The 13,406-nt window shown below is 45.1% G+C and overlaps 1 protein-coding gene across 3 annotated transcripts; it reads left to right on the forward strand.

The window, feature by feature from the left end:
* The first annotated feature begins 511 nt into the window (after nt 1–511).
* CDV3 (CDV3 homolog) lies at nt 512–7,662 on the forward strand. 3 transcript variants are annotated; one of them, XM_072328247.1, is made up of 5 exons: nt 512–871; nt 2,268–2,347; nt 3,288–3,424; nt 4,363–4,525; nt 5,366–7,662. In XM_072328247.1, exons 1-5 carry the CDS (start codon nt 644–646, stop codon nt 5,490–5,492), a joined length of 735 nt encoding a protein of 244 aa, XP_072184348.1. In that variant the 5' UTR covers nt 512–643; the 3' UTR covers nt 5,493–7,662. The 3 variants fall into 3 exon arrangements, with proteins under 3 accessions (XP_072184348.1, XP_072184349.1, XP_072184350.1); XM_072328248.1 differs by having other exon boundaries at nt 5,796–6,280; XM_072328249.1 differs by lacking the exon at nt 512–871 and adding an exon at nt 1,058–1,152.
* Nucleotides 7,663–13,406: the final 5,744 nt, after the last annotated feature.

Raw genomic sequence — 13,406 nt, forward strand, 5'->3', positions numbered from 1 at the left:
CTGACAGGTATGAAGTTTCTAACCCAGAGTTGGTCATTCCAGCCTTACGCTGTTTTGTTTGCAAGGGACAAGTGACAGACACAGTAAAGCAGGGAAAAGGTATCAGATTCACGTTCTTTATCCTGATGCTGGGATTACCCATAATAATGCGGGCTGACCCCCTGCCCAGCCCGTGCCTGTGTGACCGCCCGCAGTCCCACCCCTCGCACCGTCTACTCTCAACGGTCCCCGGCCGCCCGCCCTCGCCTCTCCTCGCCCAATCAGCAGCCGCGCTGCCTCCTCCCCGCACGCCACGCATTCTCGCGTCGCGACGTCAGCGGCTCGCCCCGGAGGCTTCCGATTGGCCGGCGGCCGCTTCCTCCTCGGCCGCTCATTGGCCGACGGGCTTCGGCGCACGCGCGGAAGCGTCCTCCCGCCCCTCGCCCTCCCGTCCGGTGCGGCGCGTCATCCGTCAGGCCCCGCCCCTCGGCGCCGGCCCCGCCCCCCGCGCTCCGTGCCGTGTCAAGCGGCGGTTCCAGCAGCGTGGAGTGCGGCAGCCTCCCGCCGCGCGGGCCCGGCCGGCTGCTGAGCGCTCGGGGAGACACCTGTTGGCTCGGCCGCCTCCCGCCGCCGTTAGGAGCAGCGCCCGAACCGCGCCGCCGCCATGGCGGAGACCGAGGAGAGGAGCCTCGACGACTTCTTCGCCAAGCGGGACAAGAAGAAACGGAAGGAGAAGAGCGGCCGCAGCGCCGCCGCGGCTTCCACGGCCTCCAGCGCTTCCAGCGCCGCCTCCAACGCCGCCGGAGCGGCCGCTGCGGCCGGAGGACCCCGCCCGACCGACGGCGGCGCCTCGGGGGCGGCCGCCAATAGCGGCGGCTCCGCCAAGAGCAAGGTGCGGCCCGGGGCGGCGGGGCGGCGCTGGGGGAAGGGGCACGGCCGCCTCCGGGCGCGGGGCCGCGGCGCCTTCCTGCCGGCAGGGGGAGCCCCGGGGCGGCGCCGCCTTGGCCATGCGGGGTGCGGGCGGCTCTGCCCCGCCGCGGCCATGCGGGAGGGCCGGGGCCGCGCCTCGGGAAGGGGCCTGGCGGGGCCGTTCTGTGCCTGCCGGGTGCCCGGAGGCCGCCCGGGGGGAGCCGCTACCGGGAGCTGTTGGGGTGTGCGGTGTGAGAACGTGAGGTGAGCGTGAGCGCTGGCGGTTGTGTTCTCGCACTGGGTGTTGGTAGCGCTGGGCTGCTCGCAGCCGTGGGGGCTTTCTGGCTGGAACAAGGGCGACGGGAAACCTTCCTGCGTGCTTCTCGTCGGTGAGCACTGGTGACTTGGGTTGGAAATCAAGTTTCTTAGATGTGAAAGGTGCGTTAATTTGGGAGCTGTGCCGTTTCCATGGAGATGGGGGTATAAGAAGCCTGCGAGCTCTCGGAGCTGTGGAGTCGCACGTGTGTAGAAGCCTCTGAGTCCTTAACAGGCAGTGCGGTGACGCCGGGCCACTTCCGCTGTCACCTCAGAGCAGGTCGCAGCCTGTGCTGCAGGTTGGTGCTGTGCGGGCCCCGGGACGGTGCTCTCAGGGAGCTGTGTCCTTGGCGTTTGCATTGCCAGCAGTATAACGCAGGAAGTATGTAACCTCTAATTATTCAGCGTGTGTCTCTGTGACTAAGGAGAGCTGCTCATCTGTTCTGGTCTCCATCAGCCCTACCTTAGTGACACCAGGACCAGCTGAAGGACAAAACTGGCTCCACTCAGATGGATTTCGTCCTTCCCCAGATATGTAGTCCAACTCTTGTCTTGAAACCTTCAGTGTGTCTTCCCAAAGACAAGAAGCTATTCAGGGTATTCCTTGTTGTTTCTATCCTATGAGACACGTGATGGAAAAGTAAATCTAAAGCATCACAAGCATTCGGGCTGTCATAAAAGCTCAGTGAAAGGGAGAGGTCTTGCCCTGCATTTCACAGCTCCCTGCTGCAAGGTCCTGTTCCCGATCTGGTTTGGTGTTCCCTGCCTTTCCTCTAGCTTTTTGCTGAGCTGATGTGTTTGGTTTTCTTCACTCTAATCCCTTTTTTTGCTGGGGCATTTTGTGACTGTTATGGTGAGTTAAAATCAGTTCTCAGTCATGTGATAGGGGAGTGCAGTAAGTTAGGGGAGGAAGGAGTGGAATCTTTCTCCTTGTTGGCAGTGGCGCACGCAGGTTGGTTTGCCACGGAGCTGCACATTTGCCATGAGTTTTCTTTGTATTATCGCAGCTATCATCTCTTCATCGTTTGGTAGAAAGATGGTGACAACTTCTTTTTCTCTTACAGGAAGAGGATGACTGGAAAGAGTTTGAACAAAAAGAAGAAATTGATTATAGTGGTCTTAGAGTTCAGTCCATGCAAATAAGGTACATTTTCCCCTCCCCCTCCCACCCTTTTTTTCCCTGTCAGGCTTATCATTGCATGTCTCAAAAAACTCTTTTTTTTTTCTTTGGGAGTTTTCTCCCCATACTTAAAATTCCCCTTCTGTAAAGATAACAGAATGGGAATTGCTCTGAGAGTAGTGCTGGGTAGTAATTCCTCCTGAATCACTCGAATGATGTAAGGATATCTGACTCAGTCCAGGGTGAATTCCTGAATGCTTGAGTTTTTATTTCAAGAGTACAAAAACACAGTTGATAGAACCACTGTGTTGTGATGAGACCCGCAGGATTGCATCTGTGAGCCTCATCCACGATGCTTTGTTTGCTTTTTTGTTAGGTTCTTCCTGTAGTCTGATCCAAAGTAAGTCTACTTCAGTCTGTTCTGGTTAAGAAAAAGGTTCCTTCGAGTTGGAAAAAGGATTTTAGTGACCACAGTTTTAGGCTGAAAATATCATTTGATCCTCCAAGTACTGATAAACTTCAGCCTTAACCTGCTTGGATTTTGAAGGCAGCTAGTCCTAGGCTGTTTACAGGTTTCTGGTCCACAAGCTCCCCATACCATCAGAGCGGCACAGCAGATAAGTGACATGTCTGAATGGACAAGTAACAAGTGGGCTGCTTCACTGTCTGATTGAAAAGCGAGTGCTGTGCTTTTCCAGACAAAGGCTGGCATTCTGAATGCTTTTGACACTGGTGTGTTTTTCCTTCTGCCATAGGATTTTGTAATGACTTAGTTTATAGATTGAAGGGTAGACTGGACAAGCAGATGGAGGAAAAATCCCACTGGTGGCTGTTGATTATCCAGCTCAGGAGATCTTCTAGCTGAAAACAAGGCACAGAGTACTCAAGGGAGAGGAAAGGGAGGGAGGCTGTGATGACTTCTCGATTAGTAGGATTTACTGTGTAATAAATTTATTTCTTACAGTGAAAAGGAAGACGATGAAAGTGAAAAAAGAGAAGAACCTAGTGACAACTGGGAGGAAACCAGTGGTGCTGTAGACAGATCGTCTGGTCCTTGGAACAAGTCAGCTCCTGCGCCAGCACCTGTTGTTGAAACAATTGGTAAATGTAACTTGGTTGTTGATTGAACCGGTCGGAATTAAGCTACTGAGGGGGCAGAGTGCAAGGAGTGGTCCCTATTGCTCTGGGGACTTCTGAGGAACAGAGTTGATAAAGCTGTCAGATAATCGCAGTAAACATGGCGGCTGTCTATTTTTATTGCAGGCTTCAAAGTGTGGAAAGCATCTCATTTTTAAATTAATTCCCTCTACTTTTTAATTTGCAGAAAATCAGTTGGAAGCATTTCTGTGGGTCGAAAATTTATTGCTTTGATGATAAGTGGGTGTTGAGTCGATAACTGATGTTTAGTGTGTCACTTCCTGAGTAGGGCTCGGTGATTAATAGCACTCTGTAGTTCTTCGAGATCAGTTCTAGGGTGCGCAGAATATGACACTGCAAAGTGAATTTAAGCACAAGTCCTCTCCCAGTAAAGTAATTCATTTCTTAGTATCAGCCAATGTGTTTGTTTCTGTACCTGTAGGAGGAGGGGGTGGGGAAGGGAAGGAGAACGTGTTATTTCATTGTAGGCTTTTTACCTTAAACTACTTTGAGTATTCCCTTCAGCGTATGGAGAGGTGCTGTAAATGAGACTGGGCAAATATGTAATTGCACGCTTAGATCTCAAATTTAAATACAGGCTGCTAATAAATTGCAAAGAAAAACCAACTATATTCTTAGAGGATTGAGGCTCTGCACTTTGGGGAGCAAAATGCCAAGCCACATTTCAATTCCGCTACTGAGTATAGATAAAATTAGGTGGTGCCTTTTTTCCTGCCTTATCCAGAATGTTTGCTTTTAAAGAATGCAGTAACATAATTGTGAGGTTCTTCTTTCTGTGTATGCGTAGTGGAGGTTTTTTTGGTGGTTATTTTTTTTCCTGGTGTTTCTTTCACGGTGAATGCAAACTTACCCTGTTGTGTCCATCTTGCTCCTATAACTAGTTACGGAACCCCCAGAGCCAGTTCCAACTGGCGGTGTATACAGGCCGCCCGGTGCCAGAGAGGGCGGCAGGCCACGGAGAGCACAGCAAGGGCCACCTGAAATCTATAGTGATACACAGTTTCCATCACTGCAGTCTACTGCCAAGCTTGTAGACAGTCGAAAGTAAGTACATTCCATTAATTCCTTAAGGGATATGTTCTTAACAATGTTTTATGTTGTTACAAGGATTGAGCCCATATCTTTGCATGGAGAAAAGAACAAAAAAATCAGTCTCTTTGGCAAAGAGATGGGAAAAGTCTTAACTGTATTTTCCAACTATAGGAAGGGCTTCCCTTGGAATAACTTGTATAGGATGTATCCCACTATGAGATTCCCAGTTACCTAATTGACTTGCTGGGAGATTTTTCCAAGTAGAATGTTTTTGCTCTTGACAGCAGCTGGTTTCATTAGATGCTGGGTTTGATGGGGATGTTTGTTATTGTCAGAAAAACAAGTAGAATGTCTTGAGCATGCTTCCTTCTCATCAGAGATGTGAAGGTAACTTAAAGGAAGATAAATAGCCGTTATTTCATCTGCTTGGTGTTTTGACTTTTCAACACAGCCCAGCTGGAGCTGTTTCTGGTTTTGGTGTGGCTTTGTCTACTTGGCAAATGAGATGTGCTGTTGTTACATTAGGGCTTGAATGGTGCAAAATCTGAGTATTCCAGAAAGTGAATGGGCTTCTGTTTTTGTAACGTTAACTTTCATAAGTGTACTTGAATTTATTTGGGAGAAGTTTAATGTTGAGATGTGTAGTGTAACCTGAATTGTACTTGAAGATATAAGCTTGATTCTAGCAAACAGGTTTTACAAGATTTGCTTGGGGATGTTTGGCTATTCTGTTAAAACTCTAGACCTTAGTGTTTACTGTTCATAATGTAATGTTTTTGTTGGAATGGGGTGGAAATCAACTAGAAATTTACAAGCTAGTGACGTTTACTGATTACATTTATTTTCCCGTAGGGATAAAGAAATGGAGAAGAGCTTTGAAGTAGTAAAACACAAAACTAGAGGTAGGGATGAGGTGTCAAAAAACCAGGCACTTAAACTTCAGCTAGACAACCAGTATGCTGTGCTTGGGGATCAGTAGAGCTGCATACACATTACAATTAAGGAATGCTTTTTTGGTAACCCTTCTACTAAGGTAACTAAACTACAGCTAACGGCTATGATGAACATGCCACCTTATTTCTGCTGGATCTACTGCAGCAAGTGCAGAATACTTTGACAATAAGTGATCGGTTCTCCTGCGCTATGGAAGCGTGTGTTACAACTTCTCCATTGGATATGGGGCAAATTAATGTAAATGATTGAACGAGAGTCATCGGTGTTCTTTAGTTGCTCAGAAAGATACCTACAGCCAGTGGTCATTTCAAAATCTTTTTATGTTCAGATACTGAGCCTTCGTAAAGGTTGACTACCTCAGACTTGCTGCACTCATTGTGGACACCATGTGGATCACAACTTCTGGAAGAGAAGGTTACAGCTGTTTTAGTGGCCATCTGAAACTTGAAACCAGCTCTACTGGATTCCTGTCAGAAATCCTGCAGAAGTCAGCCATTTGGTTCCAATTTGCTATAACAAAGATTTAAGTGACCTTAATGAAAAACCTATCCTGTTCCCCTTCCGAGGAATCCTGTCATGTGTAGCCATAGCCTACCAGGGACTTCTGGAGCATACCATACCACCCGTGCTACCCAAGTATAACACAGAGCTGTAGTTTGTTTACCTTTTTAGATAGCTGTACTGAAGCAACGGTGAAACAAATTAAAACTCATTCAGTATCAGATTGGAGGATTGATGGGTTTGAATGGTCTGTTTGTATTAGCCATTTTCACAGTTGTCTGTTTAAATGTTTTTTTTTTCCTATTTTCCACCAAAAAAAAAAAAAAAGCCTTTCTTGTTTCTGATATCAAATTACAGTGTATTTAAATGACAGTGAAATACTATAGTGAAATAGGATTTATTTTGTTTTGTTTTTTATCATGAAGTTTGTTTTTTTTCACCCTAAGGCACTAAGAGTTTTGATTTGACACAGAGGTATCCAGACTCCAACTGTAGTCTTTGGAATTTGTCATCTGAAAAACTGTAAGATACATGGCAACAGTAATACCAGATAGAAACAAATAAATTGGCCTTTGCTAAGAATGGGTATTTGTCTGTTAAAGGGCAATGGTTACTTAACAACCACGATAACTTGTTGTATGGAGGGATGACTTTTATGCTCGATAAGCCTTATTTGCTTGACTAGTTTGGTGAAGCCTGCAGGCTTTTTGAGACAGAAATCCTCAAAGTAAAATTCATAAATGGTATTTAATAAATCCAGAATGTTGGGTAAGAACGGAAGGCTGAGTTAATTTAGTAAAGGTAGGCAAAATGGCACTAAGAATACAGGACATTGCCCCATAACTGGTTCAGTCAGCAAAATCTGATGTGTACCAAAAGTGTTCTGCTGTAACTTTTTCTCTTCTTATGCCAGAAGGAAAATGAAGTAACAATAGTGGCATGCTCCAGTGTTGGTGTTTCTGAGTAAATGCCAAAAGGAAGGAAAAAAAAAAAAAAGACCCAACATCTCTTATGTGTTGCCAATGGCAAGAGAAACAAGGGAACAAACCAAAACTCGCTTGCTTGTGTGGGAGTACTGTGCATTTGCAGAGGATGATGATAGTGTGGGAGTTGCATAGTTGGGTTCCTTTTGTCTAACTGCTGACTCGCTTTAAATCTACTTCTCTGAGGCCAATAGGAATTTTGCTGTTGACTTTGGTGGGACAGGGTTTCACCTGGTTCTTCTGCGCACAGAGTAAAACTGGCTTTGCTCTTGCAAAGTTAAGTCTTTAAAACTTCTGCTGGAAGCTGCTACTAAAGAGAGGGCTCAAGAGACTCTTTTTCAGTCGGAGACCTTGGAAACAACCCCGCTGAAAGACTGGTACCAATGCCTTGAGCTCTTAGCCATGTATCTTCCTTGAAAATTCCTTGTTGCCAGCAAAACTGTTGACGTGTCACTCAAGATTTCTGTGGAATTCATGGTAAATGGACACGTCACTTGATGCGGTAGGAATGTGAAATCTTAAAGCGTTTTTTTTCCTGATTCTCTAAAGCGATTGAAATCGCCAGTGCACATGAATCAAGTTCTGATCTACTGTACGGAAGGTAGATGAGACTGTCCATTGTACCACCTTTTGAGTTTTCGGGCATGACTTCTGGCAGCTTAAGAAAACCCTGTAACAGCTTAAAATGAAATAAAACAGAAATATACATGGATTCTGGAGTGTAATGAATCTTTACCTTCAGTTCTAGCTTACAACCCTGCAACAGCTGAGCAAGCATGTTGCATTTGTGTCTCTTAAGGGGCAAACCATGGAGTTGGGTAGTCAGCATTCTGCTCAGGTAGGCCATGTCCAGCAGCTTGCACCAGTTCACATCAAGGTGAACTCTTATCACAGCAGCTTTGTTGGCCACCAGTCAGAGTGTCTTCTGGCTGCAACTGCATAGTGCTGTTTTGAGACTGAATTGACTGGTAATGATGCTTTGTGCTTTGCACTTAAGCTTGCTTTGCTAAACTAAGGAATGAGAATTCTCATTTTGCTGCTGTTCAGCAGCCTCACAGGAGTCCATCTGCTACTGAGAACTATTTTGGGGGTCTTTTCTTAAGCATATCATTCCAGATTCTTTCTGGAGGCATAAAAGGAGGGGAAAAAAGCAGCGCAGTACAGAATGTTAGGCTCCTTTAGTGTTTCTTGCGTTAAATACCATCGCTAGCAACTATCACAATGCCAGTTGTCAGTGTCTTCCTTGTAACAATCAGCTCCTGTATTCCTGAAGCTTTGGAAGTCGGTGCTCTGTAGAAGCGTGGTGTGCTTTTGAGACTGAGAAACCCAACTTTGTGCTTTGTTGATGCAGTCAATGGAGGCATGTAAAAATGCCAGTTTTGTTCCTGCAGAGTGCTTCCGGAAGACTCCTGCTATAAATGAAGGATTATCAGTTGTTAATGTGAGCTGCTTAATAGCAGTTGGTAAAATGTTGTTGTGTAGCACTTCAGGAACTTCATAACATGTAACATGCTTTAGTAGTGAATTATTAATGTCCATTTTGAATGTTCAATGTTACTTCTTGTTGTGTTTTTCTTTAAACCGCAGGCTTTATAACTTATTAAGGCCATAAAATTCGCAGCTTGGTAGGAGAACGTGTATACGTGTGTTACTTATTGGGAGAGGAGCAGTTCACATCTGTGGTTGTTGGTGGTGCGGTGCTTAAATTGCCTAGCTTTTGCCACTTAAAAAACAAAACAAAAAGTTGGACTTCCCAAGTGCCTGGTGTAGGAATCTGGCACATGTATGCGCTTGAGCTAATGAGAAAGGGAGGAGAGGATCAGTTTTGTTGTTTCCTCTCACTGGTTCAGTTGCGCTTTACCTTGCCCACAGGCAAAGGGAACTGTGAAGAAGTGGCCCTTTCCTATTCGCCTCAGTTCTGTCTTTGCAGTTAGCTGTAGCAGTCATGTCCAAGGTAACTCTTAAACTTATGGATAACAGAGTTAATAAAAGCACAAATTGTGTTGGGAATCTGACGTTACAGGGGCTGAGGCAGATGTTTGTACGCTGTTCAGGTCAGGGAGAATATGCTAAATTGATAAGACTTCACATGATGAAATTTGCTTTTCTGGGCTTTTGCAATTATTATATTTAACTCTGTTCATGCAGTGCTAGACTTGTATGTGGCTTTTGGATTCAGAAAGCAAGGATGTAAAAGGGGACAGAGAATCTGACATATTAGCCAGTAAATTTTTCAGGAAAAATAAGCAAAAAGTCATTTTAGTCTGGATAAAGAAGCTGCAAGCTGTAGCAGGTGGGAAAAGACAGCAGAAGACAGAACTGGTTTTGAGTAAGGTAATTTCCATGTATTGTAGCTTGACTTCTAAAGCACAGGTGTAGCTTCACCATGTTCTGGGGGAAGCAGAATAGAAAATAATCTTACAAGAAGATGGAGGAGGGAAAGGAGAAGGAATAGGGAGGCTTTAAGCTAATTGGTAGTACAGAATGCACAGCAGGAGGCAGGGAGTGGAGTGAGCACTTGGGTAGGAGTGACAGGGCTGCAGAGATCGGCACTGCTTTCCAAAGTGATGGATCCCTGTAACTCAACAGAAGTATCTGAACTTCAGTAGTTTGAGAGGGTGTTTCTTTCTGCCCAGAGAGGGTGGAGTTGTGCCTTGGTGTATAACCACTTACTTAGAAAGAGAGCCAGGAAAGGACAAACTCCATGATAGTTCAGTGGTCTTACTAGGAAACAAGCTTTCATATAAGGATTAAAAATGCACCATAGTATTAATAAATCATCAGGAAAAAGAAAAGTGCATCTCATAAACAGGAATGGAAATGTATCATCATGGTACAACTGTATGCAGTGAAGAGAAGCAAATGTTCTGTAGCCAAAGCTCAGGGCCAAGAGAGCAGGGTTTGGCCTTGGTTTCACTTTGCCTCAGCTTCCCCAGCTGTGCAAAAAATACCTCACGAGGGTGCTATGAGGCCAGAGGTGTTCTTAGAGCAAGTCCTGGTGCTGCAGAAGGGCTGAAAATGGTTGTAAAAATGTCCTTACGTTAGCTTTCGTTGTAGTATTTCATGCTACTCCGGGGAGAACTTATTTTTACAGAATGTAACCCATGCTCTAGTCTAGTATTACGTAATTAGATGGTTATTTCAATTAGCGTGGTCATAGTGCTCAGCCTGAACCTTGCCCTAATGGGCATTTCATCTCTGGTTAACTGTGCAACCCAGATTGTGTCTTAATATAAGGCTTTCTGTTTCTACATGGAGTACATCAAAATCACTCTTGCTGTATTTCGTGAACTCTGTGGCTGAAATAAAGTTCTGCTCAGAGCCGTCTCCTGTCATGTGGCTGTTGTAAGGCTTGCTGGAATTGCTAGAAATGAGATCCGTTCAATTCATGAAAGCATGTAGCTGTGTCAGGATGCAGGGTGTCGTGGTTCAGAACTAGGAGTAGAGGAGAAGCTAGGAGGAGAGGGGAGGAACACAGATGCAGAAGATGCTTGTTCTCTTTTCTATTTCTGCTGTTCTAGCAGTTAAGTGCAGTGGGGGGAGCGTGAAGAAGTAGTAGTTATGAATTTGCCTTTGTGTGCTGGTGTTTTCAAGGTTCATTGCTCAGCTTTTACAGCAGGACTCCAAATAGCAGTAGAGCACACGATGGTGGTATGCGTGCTGACAAATCAGACCTCTGGTGGGACCAGGCGGAGATGAGGCCGAGCAGCTATTTCTCTTACTGATATTCTTATCATTGAGGTACCTCTAACACAGTTGTTAATGTGAATCAGCCATGATGATTCTCTGTCAGAAGTGGTTACTGCTAGATTTCAACAGACTACTGCAGTTCCTTTGGAGGGAATGTTCAACCAGCAGAGTGATGAATGGTAAAGCAAAGCATAGGAGCATTTTTGATGTACGTAGGGTGGTATTTTTCATGCAGCAGTGAGGTCAACAGACTGGTAGCAGGCTTAAGATAGCCTTGAGGAATGTCCTGTTATATGATAAGTAGGAGAATTCTAAGATGTCCATCATCTATTCCTTCCCTTTACAAATAAGCTGCCTTGTTCTTACTGCCTCTCCCAGCTGAAATTTATGCTGTAATATTTTTCCACGCTGTTCTGTCTTTAATACAGCCTAATATCCGCTTTCTTGACTGCACACTGAGCAGATGTCTTCATCGAGCTGTCCATGATGACGCCTAGATTGTCTTCTTGAAAGATCACAACTAATTCAGAACCCACTGAAGCATGCACGAGTGGTTTAAAGCCTGTCCAGTATTCATTGCCTTTTGTTTATCCTGTTGACATTTGCTTGCTGCTTTTTGCCAGGTTTACAGCTTAGCTTATCCTGGAGATCACTACTTTCCCTACTGCTGATAAACCTATTCGTTTTCTATAGGCATTGGATTTTGCCACCATATATACAGAAGTCTTCAGTGTCATGCATGTAATCCGCTGTTCTTATCAGTGACCAGCGTGGCACGCTCATGTCTTTTATTCAACCTCACCTTTTCTGTTTTGTTTCTTGTCTACCTTCTATATTGAGTTCTTCTTTCCAGCTCAGTTGTTACAGCACTGAAATCATCAAGCTGTAACTGCCTGCTTTATTTCAAACATTATGCCTGCACAGGAGCGTTAGTTACAATGTTGTTGCATTTTCTTTTAATTCAAACAAATAATTTGTTCTGTATCTCTTTCAGAATATGCACAATAACAAAATGATTCAAGCCATAAATACGGCTGATAAATGAGAGCAAAGGCATTGCCTAGCAGGTAAAATGCATGTTAATCTGATCTCCAGGAGCATAAATTTATTGGCTTCAGTAGTTGCTCCATATTCTTGTCGCTTGGGCTCAGTCTCATTAAAACATGATTTGAGATCTCACTAAAATGTACGTCCAGCAGCCAGGACCCAGCACAAGAAAACACAGCCCTTGGCAAACTTACTTTAAATTTCTGTGTTACTCTTTCCTTTGTTCATGGCAGAGATGAAGCAATCGTGTTCATTCCTTGCTTTGACCAAGTGCTCAGACATGCCTGCTCTAACGCAACCTGGAGGAGTATTTAACTGGACACAGAAATTAGATGATATTTGAGATGAAGGTAGTGCGGCAACACAGGGTCAGGCTTAGTCATTGTGTCATTTCATCTCTTTACATCCTCGTCTTGTAGGCTGAAGGTCACAAAACTGTAAGTAAGCCTCAGTCTTTTAAGTACTAATTGCATTTACCAGGATTGCAATTAGTTAGGAATAGAGTGGAGGTGGTATGATGGAAGAGGACTCCAACTGTTTGGATATACACTTGCCTCTTAGGAGCTGTACTCTCTCGGTTTTGGAATATTATAAAAACCAGCTGCTTTCTGCTATTAGCAACGATCTGTGGTTGAGAGGGTGATGCCTTCTGTTAGGTGTTCTACCTACAGTGATTACAATAGTGGCTGCAGGGGACTGTATCAAGTCTGTAGGTTGGAAGTGACGTTTTTCTCCTATCCCACCACCAATTCCAGTTTGAAAGCAGAGGTAGAGCAGAATGCAGTTCCTAATGCCCTTTCCTACGCATCCTAAAAGACAGAGCTGTGCTGCTGCCACTGCATGGAGTCCTGTGTTGGCCCCATACCGCTTGTGTTACTTAACCACTCTGTACCCCTGAGGGCTGACAAGCTTCCACTGGCTGCACTGTGTCTTTAGTCTGGGAATTTAGGTAGAAGGCAAACTGGCTTTTTTCTTCTTAAGAGATATGACTCTGCTCAGCTTTCCCTGCAGCTCAAACCACAGCACCAACTCTCTCTTAAGTATTTGACCTTTCTTTTGTTCAGCCATATTGTTACCCTGCCAAGGATCTTGAGACAGGTACCTCAGTGACCAGTTATTGAGAGAGCAGCCCTGTAAACAAGAACTCATGAGTCAGGAGCATGCTGTATGTCACCAGTCTAGGCTCTAGCACTACAAAATGTTTTTCTTAAATCTATGATATCCTCGAGTCCTGAAGAATTGAAGTCTAGATCCTCAAAGGCTCCATGACAGCTCATTCCAACATAATGCAGCAAAATGAAAGGAGTAGCACCTGTCACAGTAAAACAGATGAGCTATAAGAAGGAATGGAGTTGTGTGACTGGTAACTTGTTAGTTCAAGTGCAGCCTCCTGATCTGGGCAGTAGGAGCATGGTCCTGCCTATAGGGGTGGGTTTGGTTTTGTTCAGTAACAAGATGACACAGCCAAAAGGACAGCAAATAGGACTTCTCTATAAATGAAAAAAATATGAAACTGAATTTACTTTCAGCAATGTACAGCACTGCCTCAGCACCAGGGCAAACTGGAAGTAACAAAGATAAAGCCTTTAGAGCTCTTACTGCAGTACAAAAGAAAGGAGGATACTGTCTGGCTGGCTGGGAAAAGGGTTGGCCAGGAGCCCATCCAGCACAGCTGAGTACAGGATGATCACTGTGTTGCCCCTCACAGTTAACACAGG

Source organism: Excalfactoria chinensis, chromosome 2, assembly GCF_039878825.1.
Source record: "Excalfactoria chinensis isolate bCotChi1 chromosome 2, bCotChi1.hap2, whole genome shotgun sequence".
NCBI lineage: Eukaryota > Metazoa > Chordata > Aves > Galliformes > Phasianidae > Excalfactoria > Excalfactoria chinensis.